Raw genomic sequence first — 16,653 nt, forward strand, 5'->3', positions numbered from 1 at the left:
TCTGAACTTCAAGCTGAGGAAATTGAAAAATGATGTTATGCTTTACTGTAATCTAGAATACACAGAAGCTTTCTATCTAGAATCTTCATTTTGACACAACTTAGTGACTCACATGCACAAAGAATTCAGTCACTTAGAAAGTTCTGAACTCATGAATGTACTTGAATCAAGAGTGTACTGATCAAGCATGACTGAGAACATTCAGATGTACACTCACAAGTGCCTGAATTATCAGATTGTGAAAGAATCTAAGAAAGGATTAGAATATGAAGAAGCACAATATCAGATGAAGTGTATAATACAACTATTCAAACAATGAGAGATGAACCTTATAGACATATTGCTGCAAACATTAAATGGAAATTGATGAATAATCACTGCTATTGATTACACTACTGACTGGTCAGTTGTGAAAGCAGTTTCAGAGACAATAGAGAAGATGATGACAAAGTTTCTATATAATGAGATCTATATCAACTATGAAATGCTGCGTGAGATTCTAACTGATAACAGTGTGAACCTTGTAGAAGAAGCAGTGAGGCATTTTATGAGCCAGTTACAGACAAGACATTGTAGAACAACATCATATCATCCACAGATGAATGAGAAGATGAAACACTTGAATGAAATCTTGAGCAACATACTGATGAAATATCTAGTGAATAAGCCTATGAGACTATGAGATGAATATCTCAGGCAGGCACTATTGACCATGCGGATTTGACAGCATGCAGTCTTCAAGTGTTCATTATTCTACCTGTTGTATGAATTGCATCCGCGCATCCTAGAGAATGCTTTGAAAAAGATGAGAGAGAGAGCAGTTACAGATGCAACAGTAGCAGTTGCAGACACAACAGTTGCAGATGTGAAATCAAGATTGAAAGAGATCAGTCACACACATACAAAAGCTAATGAGTTACTTCTGAACTGAGCAATTCAATCAAAAAGAATATGAGACTCACTTATTAAGAAATCAAGTCTCAAGATAAGAATGTGAGTTCTCATACATAATAAGAGTTCTGAGAAGTTTCAATCTAGATGATTTGAGTTATATAAGATACTCAAATCACATTCTCTGAGAACATACACATTGAAAGAATCAGAGAAATGAGTCTTATACAACTTAATCAATGATTCATAACTTATGAAAGCAAAGATGTAAGATCTGAGTGAATTATGATTATTCACAGCACTATTATCAGTGTTGAAAAAGAAGAGACTTATAATTGAAAAGTCTCACAAAGTAAGAGAAATCATAGACACTTACAAATCAGATGATCTCACTTATTCTGATCTTTTCATGATTATAAGAAAAGAATGAGAAGCAATGAAGAAATCAGGTAAATACCACACTTTAATAAGTGATGAGACTGTAGCTGATTATATAATAACATGTCACAGACAGCAGATGCAATGTGGCAAAGAGTGATCTCAGAGTGACAGACTTGCATGTGAATCAGGTTACAGAAGAAAAAGAAATTCAGAGTTGAATTTAACTGTTTACATCAGTTCAATTGCAGAGATCACAGAGGACAAACTATCTGAAACACCTGTGAACATGTGAGATCAAGTCATCTCAATCTCTGAGAATGCTCAGAGATCAGATGAGATTAGTTTCAATGAGCTGTTCACTGTAGTGATCTGAGCAGGTGAAGAGAGACAGTATAATGCATGAGACAGAATCACAAAAAGTTGAAAGCTGCTGAACCTAGTCACTGAATACTGTATTATATAGAGATTGTGTAAGAGTAGTGACTAGCAGATAAAGAAAAAGTGTAAGAAAAGAAAAGAGATAATGAATTGATTATCAACTGTAAGAGTCAGTTATAAAAGACAAATGTTATTATACACATTTCATTCATTTTCATACATCACATGTTTAATCTATTTTCAACACCACATCACCTGAAAAACATCAAAAACAAAGGAAATCTCAAAACTTGAGATTCACAAGGGATTCAAGAGTTGCAAGCTGCTCTCATAATAATACTGTGTATATCTTCAATTCCTCTACTGCTCTGTGTATAACATTAATGTCATTGATTGCAAGATTGACTGAAATACTAATATAGAAATGCGCATGTGTACATGTAGAGAAATTGAAGAAGAGCACAGGACTCACAGAATCAGAAGCCAGGACAGAAAGAACAGAGGTGAAAGAAACAGAAGAAGAAGAAGATGCAGAACTGAATGAATGACAGAAGCTATCTAGAGCTGAATGCTTATAATCTGATGTGCACACAACCTTCTCTGCAGGGAAGGGAGAGAAAGTGATGAGAGAAGCTTGAAGATGAAAGAGAGTAGTCTCAGCAGCATTATCATTTTCAATCAGAATGACCTCTGATATCAGAGCAACTAAGAATCATTGTTAGTATATGAAAATTGTAAAATCAGAGATGGAAACAGTTACTGAATAAACACTCACTGGCCTTAGAGTTGTATGTGTAATTACAACACACATGAGACTTCTCAGAAAGAGAGAGAGAGACATGAGAAAATGCAGAAAGTAGAATGCAGCATGTGAACAGCTCATTTCCACAATGACATCTCAGACAAGGTGTACAAGCCTCACACCTGTGAATGTAAAAGAGTACAACATCCGCATTTTCATTTCTGAAAACACAGATATCTTTTATCTGCATCATGAAGTTGAATGACAGATGTCAGAGAATAGGCTGATACAGATCTATCATTCTGAAGAAATTTGTCAGAGTGAATGTCTCAGTAATATTGAACTTTACAGTTGTGAAAAGTTTCTTGATATCTGTGAATATCATGACTTCATACACAGTAAAACCTATAATGATTTTCCCTAAGAACAGAAAAATCAGCATCAGATTGAAAAGATGAAAAGAAAAAGACTTATGATCTCAATACTGTTGAGAAGAAGAGTGATTCTCTAATATAAATAAACAATTGTCTCATCATGAATATTTAAAATGAATGTAATAATCAGTGTCTGTGACCAAGCTTCAGATAGTTATATTGTACACAGTCTTTGTACAATAAATTATTCTGAGAGTCAGTAAGAAGAGCAGAAGTGTACACACTGAGAGATGTGATTTATTAAGCCTATGCAATATCTTCTTAAAATGAGGAGAGCTGATAACAAAGGCAGAGACAGCAAAACCAGAAGTAGTGAAAGCGGGAGAATCAGACACAGAGACAGGTGTAGAAGATTGAAGAGAAGCAGCAGAGAAAGAAACAGAGAGAGTAGAGAAAAATGCAGAAGACTCAGTCATACATGACACAGACAATTTCTTCATTATCATGTTCTTCAAGTTCTCAATCAATGATTCAACATTGAGTTCACTATTATCAGCAGATGCAGATCTGTCAATGCATGAAGATTCTACATGAATAAAAACAAATATATCAGCATCTGCATTCATGCAAAATCATGTCAGAAAACATGATCAGAAACTCACTGAGAAGAGAAACAGTCAAGAGTGTATAAGAAAGTGAAGAGAGTGTATAAGAAGATGAAGAAGATATGCTATTCATGATAGTACATTCTGGCAATTGTTAGAAGATAAACAAGTTCTGATCACATATGTTTCATAACACATTACACTTACTGCTAATGAACTGCTCAGTATGAGCACTACAATGATGCTTATTGTGAGAACAGAGAATCATTGTCAGAAACATGTACAATGTGATAGATAAACAGATGAAAAGAGTTGAACAGAAGAAGAAGTAGAAATCTTGAATGAAATAGTAGCATTTGATGATGATGATGATGAAGAAGATGATTAGAGAATGAGAAAAGTAAGTGAATGAGTGATGTAATATAGTGAAAGTTTCTTTGTGAGAGTATACACAGAATGCTAGCTGGATCAGAAATAGGCCACATGATCATGAAACACTAGTGATGAGCTAATCCGCATGAAGCTAGGGTGTACAATATAGTCACATGGGTGTGACTGAATCTGGTGAGGGAGGATGTGATTTGGAAGAATGTATGACTGTTGGATAATAACACAGCCGCTTCTGAACTACTAGCGTACGCGTACAAATGTAAAGGGGCCCTAGCGGCCGCTAATTAATTTAGCATACAAGATTCAATATATAAGAAGCCGGCGTACGCCTGTAATTGTACGCTGGCTTAAGCAACCTTTGAATCACAACTTTACATGTTTTTTTAATAGCCAGTCCCAGCGGGATTCACGCCAAGAAATGTATGAGATCAGATCAAATAGAATCAAATATGAAATTCATGGTCTCAGCGGCCAGTCTAGCTGTGATAAGTTATTATCTTAATATTATCTAATAAATAATCAGTATATATCTGTATAAATGTGAATAATTAGAAAATATACACTTAAAAAGTGTGGTCAGAGTGAACTCTGCTGTCACTTGAATAATATTAAGAGTAGAATACTGAAATTGATGATTCTTCTCATTAATTTTACAGATAAGATATGTAAAGATAATCTTGAGAAATATAAGATTCTCTAACTTCTGATAAAAACAGATCTCACAGAGAGACTCTATTTTCATAATATCAGAGACTGAGTATTATCAAAAAGTGTTACTTTCATGCAATATACATACACTTACTATGACAATTCATTCTCTATATATGTGACTGAGAGTTGCAGCTTTCTCACACTGTATAACTCTCTCTGAAATGCTGTTATCAGTTTGCAACTCACACAGTCTCTCAGTTCAGTATACAGTGTATATATACAGCTCTGCATGCTGAGACTGTGTTAATCATTATAACCTGACATGATACTCACTTTTCACAGGCTATGTTTTGTTTGAAAGAAAGAGTAAAGATGTGACTGTTATTTTATTAAAGAAGAGATGAATAATTAGTATTATTAAATGTAATTTAATTCATCTGTATTTAAAATTTAATTAGTCTATACTCTTCAATTTGAGAATTTCTAAGAGTGTTTTAACAGTTTTCATATCAGCTTGAACTTAGTTATGAGTTGAAGAAGAAGAGAAAAGAGAGAAGAAAGAAATAAGAATAATTTATCTTTATAATATAAAAATAGAGAATTGTTGCAATCATTCTCTCTAGTAATAAAGATCTGTTTTCTGCATGTATCTCTGATATAGATTATATGATAAATGTATACAAAGAATATCAATAGTGTATATATTAAATGAAGATAATATTACTATATAATATTGTAGCTGTTTCTGTACATCTCTGAAAGCTGTTAATAGTTTCTTTATCTCTTTATATATGATAAGTTAATAATACATTCTGATACACTCTTTCTTTCATCATTATCATTATTATTATCATCATTATCATTATTATTATCATCAGTATTATTATTATTATTATTATTATTATTATATTATTACTAGCTGTCTTCTCTGCCTTCACTCTCTCTTAACACTTATTAAAATCAATTACATCATCTTTCTTCAAATATTCTGCAGTTCTGCAGATTATCAAGGCGCGTGAGTACTATCACAGATTGAAGAGAGAGAAGAAGAAGATGTTTAAGTATAAGAAGACAGATTATAAGACATGTTATAATACCTTGAAGAGACTTTATAAGAAAGTAGAATAATAATGATTTTAAGTAACACTTCTGATAGATTTAGACTGAACTAAGTATAGAAATAATACAGATGACATCATTTATAAGAGATTGAAAAAGAAGACAGTGAAGAGTCTTATACAGTAGTAATAAGATCAGAAGAAGTTCTGAGAATAATTTAAAATCAAGATGAAGAGAGAGAGAGAGAAGAAGAGTGTTACTATAAATAAGTAATAATAGAAGAAGATTAAGAAGGTATTGAAGTGAGAGATAAAGAAGTCAAAACTGATAAGTTTTTTATTAAGAGATAATAATTTTTAATAATACTTCTGTTCTCTAATTGATTAGCAGAAGCTAACAGAGAAGAAGAGAATTAAGACCTTGTTCAGATCTTGAATATACTTCATGATTCAGAACATTGAAAAGACAGCTCTACTCTCTAAGTATATTAATCTACTTACTACTGAGATGAAACCTGAGACAGTAGATCAGAAAATGCAGGATTTTGAAGTGCAGATTAATCTGACTAAGAGAGAGCAGTGAAAACTCTCTTCTGAAAAGACAGCAGAGAGAGATTTTAAGATGATTATTATTTCAGATAAGAAGAAGAAGAAGAAGAATAAGAATAAGAAGTGAATTATGAAGAATAATAAGAAGAATGAGAAAGAGAAGAAGATAATGAGTAGAAAAAGTTTTTTTCTTTTTATATTAGTTAGTTATAAGTTTATAACTATTAGTTAATAATTGAAATTAATTTTGAGTTTTCAAAAATTATTATACAAGTTGTAATCAATTATCAATATCAGGAATAATATATATATGTATATTTAACTATTATATCACTATAATGTACAAGCATCAAATGCTCGCTTACGCTCGCTTTTCTGCTTGCGCAGCCCTCTCTATCACTTCCACCCTCCCCCCCGACCACTCCCTACCCTCCCTTTACCACCCCTTCCACCCCTTACCCTCTACCCCCTCTACCACCACCACCACCTCTACCGCCCCTACCACCCTCTCCCCCTACCACTCTCTTTCACTCTGTATCACCCCGTATCACTCCTATCACCCCTTCTACCTCTTCCACCTCTTACCCTTCACTCCCTCTACCACCACCACCGCCTCTACCGCCCCGCAGCCCTCTTACCCTACCACTTCCACTCTTCCCCGGGACCACTCTCTACCCCTCTCTTACCACCTCTTATCACCCCTTTCACCCCCTACCCCCTCTATCACCACCACCGCGTCTACCGCCTCATAGCCCCCTCTATCACTTCCACTCTCTACCTCTACCCTCTTATCACCCCTTATCACCTCTACTCTCTCTATCATCACCACCGTCTCTATCATCTCACAATCTCCTTTATCACTTTCATTCTCTATCTCTATTCACTGTTATCACTCTTTTCATCTCTTTCACTCTCTACCCTCTCATTATCATCATCATTATCATCTCTACTTCTTCTACTACTCTCTTTCACTCTGTATCATCTCTATTATCATTATCAGATTAATCAGAGCTGTACAGACTGCAGAGTCAGCTATTCAATCTCATTCATGAATTCAAAGAGATGTATATGATATCATATAAGATTTTATTACAGAGTATTTAGCAGTATATACTATAAACACAGAGATCAAAATGTGATAGAGATAGTAAGAGAGAAGTAGAGATAGTAAAAGTGATAGAAGAGACTGTAGAGTAGTAGAGATAATAATGATGATAGAGAGACTAGAGAGTGAAAAAGGTGATAGAGAGAGGTGATAGAGGTGATAGAAATGAAAGAGGTGATAGAGATGATAAGAGAGAGATAGAATGATAAGATGAGAGTAGAGATAGAGAGTGAAAGTGATAGAGAGTGCTGTGAGGCAGTAGAGACAGTGATGATGATAGAGGTGATAGAGGTGATAGAGGTGATAGAGAGTGATAAGAGGTGGTAAGAGAAGATCAGAGTGAAAGAAGTGTAGAGGTAGTAGAGGTGATAGAGATGATAAGAGAGTGAGTGATAAGATGAGAGTAGAATAGAGATATGAAGTGAAAGTAATAGAGAGAGCTGTGAGGTGATAGAGACAGTGATGATAAAGATGATAGAGGTGATAGAAGTGATAGAGGTGATAGAAGTGGTAGGGGTGGTAGAGGTGGTATGAGTGGTAAGAGTGAGTGATAAGATGAAGGTAGGGGTATGAAGTGAAAGTAATAGAGGGTGCTACGGGGCGTTAGAGGCGGTGGTGATGATAGGGGGTAGATAGAGTGGTGCAATTGGCAGGCGCCACTACATATCAATGGATTTTTGATGGGGTGCACGTGATGTCACGTGACGTCACGTTACAGCGTTTTTTGCACGGAAAAGTTGGTTTTTCTTTAATATATAGAGAGATAAGTATCAACATTTTTTCAACATTGATATTTATAATATTAATATATTTTTAATAATATTATCTGATAATGTAATTTGATAATACTCTCTTTCATAATATTAATATATTTCAAGAAATATGATAGAGATTAATCAAGATTGTTTATTTACTTTTATATATTAATGATATTCAATCTGAGTTAGTATTAAAATTATAACTAAGCTAAGAAAGAGAATTATTTTCTCTTATATTAATTCTTCTTACATACATCAGTGATTAGTTATTAAAAATAAATTATTATCTTTCTTAAATTATTATTAATCTTCTGAATTCACTTCTTTCACTTCTTTTACTTCTATTGAAGATTCATAAACTCTTCAAGAAATCACTGTGAATTATAAAGTCTATATTATTTACAATTCAATACAGAATACTCTCTTTCAATTATGATAAATAATTACTTTATTCTTCACATCTAATTCTAGATTATGAAATTTATGAAAAATATAACACAAACAATGAGATAAACTATGAAATAATTATTAATAGATTGTATTATAGATTACTGAAGAGTTATCTCTCTACTGCAATTACTGTAACTTCATTCAGAAATATTTATTATAAACTGATTATAACTCTGAAGAAATTTTCTGACATCTGAAGTTATCAGAATGCAGATAATAAAAGAAAAATAATCAGAAAATTACTACTGAGCTGATAAGTTACTCTATCAGATAATGATTTTTAATAATGCTAACTTTCTAATTTGAAGAAAATTATGTGAAAATGACTATATATTAGTACTCTGATTTTATAACTCTTATCTGATAACTTTTATAAATAATTACTTTATATATGTATATCTCTGAATCTTTCTCTTCAATTAATTGAAAACTCTGAATTCTGAACACTTTTTTAAATAGTTAATTCAAATCTACACATTTCACATTAATTCTGTCTTCAGTTCAATCTTAAGATACACTATAAAGTTAATATACAATATCTAGAATCAGAGTTGAAGAATCATTGAAGAGTGTCTCTTACAGTGAATGTATAAACTAGTATAAATAATCTTACATTTATAAGAGTTATATGTTATTACATTGATGAGAACTGAACTTATTAAGAGATATTAATTGAATTTAAATCATTGATCAGTAGTTATACTGAGAATTATATAGCAGAGATATTAATGACTGTGATTAAAAATGACTATTGAGATATTAGTCTCAGTCTTCTTATAATTATAACTGATAATGCTGTGAATAACTATACTATAATGAACAGCTTGAAGTAAAAATTGACTTTGCATTTCTGAAATGATAAATAAGGTCATATTCTCTGCATTATTCATGTGATTCAACTTGTGATGTAAACACTGATAAAGAATCTTAACATTGAGATGAAGAATAATGAGATGACTGATTCTTAAGATAAGAATAAGATGAAAGTGATTACTCAAGTAACTTTTACATTTACTTTGTAAAAGATAATATTTTTTAACAACACTTTTTAATATTGCTTTTTGATAATACTTTTTAATAATACTACTGTTAATTTTGAATAGATTGACAAATAATTTAAATATCATAGATTTGAAACATTGTTAATGTGATTTATATCTCTTCTAAACAATAATAATGATTTCATAATATTTAATAAATAAATAAATCAGTCACATCACTGAATATAATACAGAATATTAGAATATAGTGAAGTTTAATATATGAGATGACTATTCAGACTCTTTAATTGTGTCAGATAATTGATCATTGAGTGTAACACTCTGATCAGAAAAAGATTCAGATATTAAAACTTTCTAATATGAAGTAAACTTAGTTAAAATATGTGATTGATTTACTATTTCAGTTTTATAAGATAATAAAGATAGTCTTAATCACTTGTACATCAATACTGCAGTCAGTTTGATGAGTGTATAACAGTTTATTTACTCATCTTAAGAAGCAGTTGAATCACTTAAAAAGAAATTCAGTCTGAGATGATACTATAGTGTAGACTATTATTACTGTAAGAAATAAACTAGTATATTACTACAGCAAAACTGAACAATCTTTTACAGAGTACTATATTATAGTAGCTCTACTAGATTTCTTCTGTTGAGTTAATATCTACACTTCTTAAGATTGAATAGAGAAAAAATGAGACTTATATATTAAATTGATCTGAAACTACTATAATACTAACTATCAGAGATTTGAATAAGTAGATATTAGAGATGTGAAGACAGTAAAATATAATTCTCTAGTAAGTAATAATCTTTGATAACTCTTTATATTATATAGAACTATAATACTAACTTTGACAAAACCAACCGCTCCACCACGAACTCGCTCGATTTTTCGAATAAGAACCCGCCGATAGATCCATTGAAAAGCCCTCGATCATACGAGCATTTTGACCCCATCGCCGACCGCATACCCCGTGTGGTGGTGGAGTTATCCAGCCAAACGTGAACCGGACGTTGTTCGAAGCTCCTGTGTGGGATTATCCCCCGTTCTCCCCTACCACACCACAACCCCGGGCCAGAGTGCCATACAAATTGTAAGGTGAAGTGACCTAGCCATATGCACCAATCTTCTCGATTTTGGAAGACCCCCGACCTGTAGTTGTGGAGATATCCGAGGAGCGACCTCCGCGAAAACCCTGTCCATCTTTGATGTTCCAAAACACCAACGCCAAGTCTCACCCTTGTACCGCCCTTCCCAATCTGGCCCATCCCCGGCAGAAAAATACAAAAAGATACCTCAGCGATAATATCAAGCACATAATCAACGGACTCTTCTGAAGTGCAACCTCCACGGTCCGCCGCCAGTGTATCTAGACTTCAACACCAAGTCTCACCCCTGTACTACCCCTCTCAATCTGGCCCATCCCCAGCAGAATGATACAAAAAGATACCTTGGCAACAGTATTCAATACATAATCAGTGGACAATGAGTCAACAGCACACCAACAACTATAAAATCAGTATACTCCAAGGCCTGACTGAGCCTTTGATCCCTGCACAGTGAGATATATTAAATCTAGTTTTAATATCTCAATATTCAATAGATTCTGCAAGAGATTGAGAACAGCAACACTAGGTTTCTATTGAATTTAAGAATTAACTCTATATTAATATAATCATTGACAAAGTCTTCTATTTTGAGATATAAATAATCAGTTTCTCTACATCCCACTGGCAATATTTATATTATCATATAGAAACAGACTTATATTCTCTATAATATCAAGACTCTGAAGAGAGAAAGTCTTGGTAGAGAGTATACAGTAGTGCATATCTTAGCAGTTTCTAACTCATTCTTCTGCAGCAGTTAATGCAAAAAAAAAAAAAAGATCTTAGAAATAGTTTTTTACTTCTCTTGAAAAAGTAAGATGTTTTTCTCTGGATTTTACACAATATTCTTACAAAGAATTAAAAACAGAGTTGTTTTCTGTCATAATTTCATATTCTTTTAAGTAAGAATTACTATTTCAGTGACTGAAGAGCTTTCATTAATACTTAATTCTTTTTTACACTCTTTATTAACTGATTTGAGTTGCACACTTGTTGTGTGAGAAGAATTAGATGATTTAGAATAAAATTGAATAGTTTTAATCAATTTCTCTGCAAAAAATTGATTTATTTTTTGTCAGTTTTTCTCTCAAAAACTGTCATATTATCTGATTTATTATCAATTGATATCATACTTTTCCTCACTGTATCCCAAGAAAGAGATTGGAAAGATTTTATTGATTTATCTTAAAAATCAATTTTAGTTTATTAGATTCTCTTCAAAAATCTAACCTAGTTACTGAACTAGTGTGAAAAAAATCAGGTGTTTTATACACAAAAGTCTTTTATTCTTCTTTTGAAACAGTCTGACCAACTTTTCAATTGAAAACAGACTTAGAAATATCTCAATTGAAACAGTCTGACCAACTTTTCATTAAGTGAAAACAATGAGTTCAAAAATATGCTCAGTTGATGTGGAAAAAGATTCTTTCTCAAATGCTATTTCTGAGATTGAAATTCTGAAGAGAAGAAAGAAAGAAGAAATAAAGAAACAACAAGTTCTTGAAATACAGGAACTTGAAAAAGCAAGCAAGATTCTTGAAAAGCAGTGTCTGAGTGAGATGAATGAAGAAGTTCTGTTAATTCTTCATGCTCAGGCCAGACAACTACAGGAGGTGATCAAGTTCAAACTTGGAATCTCAAACACAGTTCAAAAAACCTTGAAAATTCCTAGTATAATCACTGACTCTTTATCTTACTCTTCTTCTTTCTTTCTTTCTACTTCTTCTTCTTCTTTGAATCAGAAGAAAATATATGCTCAAGCAGCTGAATCTGCTGTCTCTAAACCTGCTGTCTCAAAACCTGCTCAAAATCCTGAGAAAACTGAGAAGAATACTGCTCATGCCTCTATTCATAGAAAAGTGGAAAAGAAAATGCAAAAAGAGAAAAACTTTCAAATCTCTAGAAATAGAAGACTCATTCTCAAAGTCTCAAACCAGGATATTCTGCAAAGAAACAAGCTAAACTCAAATCTCATTTTCAGAATCAGAAATGAAATTAATCAGCAGTTCTTTTCTCAGTTGATGACTGATATTGAAGTTCAAAAACCAGTTATAGCTTCAATTGAGCCATCATTCTTTGAAAACTCTATTATTCTGACTACAATGCCTGAATTCAGTGCTGAATTCCTTATTCAGAATGAGAATCTCTGGAAGTCAGCAGTAGAATCATTGCTAAACACAACAATTCTATCTGAAAGAGATGAAAAGTGAGATAAATTCATTCTTTATGATATTCCAGTTGAAATTTTTGACTGTAAAGAAGAAATGCTACTTCTCAAAAATAAATTGAAAGAATACAACTCCATTCAACTGAGAAAGAAGCCTGTATGACTAAATTCAATTGAGTTCAGACAAAGCAGGAGAAATGTCTCTGTTCTAGTATATACAAAAACACTTGAACAGTCAAAGATCTCTGAAGTAAGAGTAGCAGGTTTGAAAATGAGAGTTCATGAATACAAAGACTCAAGAATGAATCTCAAAGCTCAAACACAGTGTTCAAACTGTCAAAGATATAGACACTTTGCAATCTCATGTTTTAGAGACTCAAAATGTGCATTCTGTGCCAGAGATCATAAAACTAGTGAGCATAAATGTGAAACATGCTCAAAAAGAGGTGAAATTTGTCAATATACTCTGCTTAAGTGCTCTAATTGCAAAGAAAAACATGCATCTAGCTCTAAAGAATGTATATTTGCTCCTAGAACTCAAAAGAACTGAAGAAAAGATGAAGCTCAAAGTCAATCTAGAACTGAAGAGAAGAGTCAAGTCAGTAAACTCACAACTGCAAGCTCAAAAAGAAGAAACTCTCAATTATCTAAGTCTTCAAACTCCAATTCTCCAGCAAAATGTAAACAGAATTTGAATCCTCAAACTTCTGTTAAGATTAGAGAATTGAGAAATGACTCTGATGATAAACTAGATATAATGCAAGCAGTTGAGATTCCTACTTTTCAGAACAGTTATAATCTACTATCTGATGATAGTGATTAGATTCTTCTCTACTCTCTTTTAGTATAAATATACAACAAAAACAACAAAAAAAGTTTAAAAACTCTTCAAAAATCACATTTATTCAAAATAATGTGGATAGAAACTCAAATTGCATTTATTCTTGTCTTCAAATTACATTTGAATAAAAAGTTGATTTTGTACTGCTTCAGGAGCCGAATTTTGATACTGAGCAAAAATATGTCATTTCTCATTCAAGCTACTACTGCTTTTTATCTCAAAAGTCTGAGATAAAGTCAAGAGTAGTGATCTATGAAAGAAAGAGATCAAGATATCAATTTAATCTAAGATTTGATATCATGTCTGACCCTGATATTCTGGTGGGTGATATTATAGATAAAGAAAATGAGTTTGATACTATACAGCTCATAAATATCTATAATGAAAAGTCATTGAAGGAAAATAACAATATCTGAACAATTGATAGAGGATTTCTGAACATAACTTCATCAAGAAACTCTATAATTGCAGGAGATTTCAATGCACATCATCCCTGATGAAATTCAGAATGCAAGAGAGCAGTGAGAGCTGATAATCTGATTGAATGAACCTTTGAGCATTCAATAGATTTGGTTAATAAGTCTGATCAACAAACATTCTTTAGAAAAGGCATGAAACAGAAGTCTATTATAGATCTAACATTCATGTCACAAAATCTAATAGAAAGAAGACTTGTAAACTGATTTATTGATTCAAATGAGACATCAGAATCAGGTCATGAGATTATTCAATTTGATATTGAACTGAGTGAAAAACAAATGAGTGAAAATCCTCTTCTCTCTAATCAGTATAACTTTGAAAAAGCTGATTGAAAAGCAGTTAAAGAAAGCATAAAACTGTTAAAATCTGAAAGACAGAATGAGCTATATTGGAATTCTGGTCAAGATATCTCAAATGAAATGCTTGAGAATAGAGTGAAGCTTATTACATCTATCATTCTAACAAGTGTTAGAGATAATATTTTAAAAAGAAAATCTTCTGAGTATTCAAAACCTTGATGAAATGAGAATATCTCATCTAAAAGAAAAGAATTAGCTACTGCTAGAAGAGATTGAAAGAATGATGTAATATCTGATAAAGAGTTCAAAACTGTCAGAAATGAATATTTTTCAGATATTAAAAGAGCTAAAACAGACTGCTGGAATAAATTTCTTGAAGAAGCACAAGAGAAGGAAGTTTTTAAAGCTTTTAACTATACTAAAACAAGAAGTGTAGCAAAACTTCTAGCTCTAGAATATGAGTTTCAGAATGAATTATATACAGCAAACTCTTTTGAGAAAAAATGTCAAGCTTTCATGAGAATTCTCTTTCAGAACTCACCAGATTCAGATTCAGATTCAGAGGAAGAGAATATATCACTTCTCAACTATATTGATGAAAATGACTGGAAATGATCTGATCTTACACAAGATGAATTAGAGTCAGCTATCTTCTCAAGTTCTGTTAAAACTGCTGCAGGTCCTGATTCAATTAATCACTTGATTATTCAAAATACATATTCCTACTTAAAGAATGAATATTTTGAGCTCTTTTTCAATCTCTTGAAAAATGAATATCATTCTGAATGCTGAAGAGAAGCCACTGAAGTGATTCTTACAAAACCTAATAGAAAAACTTCAATTCCTAAGTCATATAGAGTAATATCTCTATTGAACTGTTTAGGAAAGGTTTTAGAAAAGATAATAGCTACTCAACTATCTTTTATAAGCTCTATAGATGATTCTCTTTTATTCAGTGAATAAATGAGAGGTAGAAAACAGTGTTCTACTATTGACACTGTTCTCTCAGTTGTTCATGATATTCAAATAGCAAAGCATGAGGGTCTGGTCTCAACTGCAGTTTTTATTGATATAAAAGAAGTGTTTGATCATGTTTCAAAGTCAAAGTTAATTCAGACATTGAAGATATTAAAACTGCCACTTTCCCTAATAAAATGAGTTAACTGTTTTATGTCTAAAAGAATTATACAACTCTTCTTTGATGGAATGAAACAAGACAAGACTGAGATAAAAATAGGAGTACTACAGAGGTCTTCAATCTCACTCATTTTATTTGCAATATACACTGCATATCTATTCAAAAATAGAAATATGAGAATAGTGTGATCTCTGAGTTATGTGGATGATATTGGTCTAGTCTACAGCTCAAAAACTATCAAAGAGAATTTGAAAGTAATTGAAGAAGCTGCAAAGGAAATCTTTGTTAGAGCAGATATCAATCAAATTCAATTTGATATGGATAAAACTGAGTTAATTCATTTCTTTTCTAGATTCAATGAGAAAGAACTATCTCTAACTCTTTTAAATAGAGAGATTAAACCCAGTGTAAATGTCAAATGATTAGGAGTATGATTAAACTTCAAGTTGAATTTTAAATATCACATTCAACAAAGAACTGTCAAGGCAGAAAGACTATTGAACAACATAATCAGACTATCAAATACAGAGAGAGGTCTATTCTTCCAGGCTATGAGACAGTTATATATAGCCTGTATTACATCAGTAGCTGATTATGAAGTTCAAGTTTGATGGAATAATCAAGAGAATTTCACTGAACTCTTTCAAAGTCTGCAAAACAGAGCCTTGAGAAGAATTCTGAGAGCATTTAAATTATCTCCTATTAAAGCAATGGAAATTGAAGCTTCAATTCCTCCTTCTACTATTAGATTTGAAAAGGCCTGTATGAACTATGCTCTGAGAGTTGTAAAGATGAGCTCAAATCATATAATCAGAGAAAGAGTCTCTTCTTCATTTTTATCAATTAACTCTGGAAATGAACTGAATTAGAATAGATTTCTTGATTGAAATAAAAATAATTCTTCAAAGAAAATGCCTTCTCAACTGTACAGACTATGCTCTCTGATTAAAAATCAATTTTCTTCTTTAAATGTTGAAAAAGTTGATCATGAGAAGTTATCTCTCTGGAGAAAAAAGCTTGAATCTCTTATAGACTTACAAATAAGTGAACTATCAAAAGAGAAAGAATATGAACAGCATTTGAAGAGAATTTCTACAATCAATATAAAAGACTCTATTCTGATTTATTCAGATGACTCAAAAAATGAGAACTTGAATAGATTGAGCGCAGGCATTGCTTATACTGAAGATAATATTAATTTCATCTCAGATTTCTGAAATCTAGGCTCTGAATGTGAAGTCTTTGATGCTGAACTATTTGCAATAGTGAAAGCTTCAAACTC

General features: G+C 32.2%; 2 protein-coding genes across 2 annotated transcripts; one reads left to right on the forward strand and one right to left on the reverse strand.

The window, feature by feature from the left end:
- Positions 1 to 10,173: 10,173 nt before the first annotated feature.
- BDCG_01354 (uncharacterized protein) lies at positions 10,174 to 10,662 on the reverse strand (the record flags this gene model as incomplete). Its single annotated transcript, XM_045416856.1, has 1 exon — positions 10,174 to 10,662. The coding sequence occupies exon 1, from the start codon at positions 10,603 to 10,605 to the stop codon at positions 10,174 to 10,176; it is 432 nt and encodes a 143-aa protein (XP_045272492.1). The 5' UTR covers positions 10,606 to 10,662.
- A 1,169-nt stretch (positions 10,663 to 11,831) lies between these two features.
- On the forward strand, positions 11,832 to 12,656 carry BDCG_16329 (uncharacterized protein; the record flags this gene model as incomplete). Its single annotated transcript, XM_045425579.1, has 2 exons — positions 11,832 to 12,059; positions 12,189 to 12,656. 2 exons carry the CDS (start codon positions 11,832 to 11,834, stop codon positions 12,654 to 12,656), a joined length of 696 nt encoding a protein of 231 aa, XP_045279544.1.
- Between the last annotated feature and the right edge of the window lie 3,997 nt (positions 12,657 to 16,653).

The sequence above is a fragment of the Blastomyces dermatitidis genome (assembly GCF_000003525.1).
Source record: "Blastomyces dermatitidis ER-3 genomic scaffold supercont1.1, whole genome shotgun sequence".
Taxonomy (NCBI): Eukaryota; Fungi; Ascomycota; class Eurotiomycetes; order Onygenales; family Ajellomycetaceae; genus Blastomyces; species Blastomyces dermatitidis.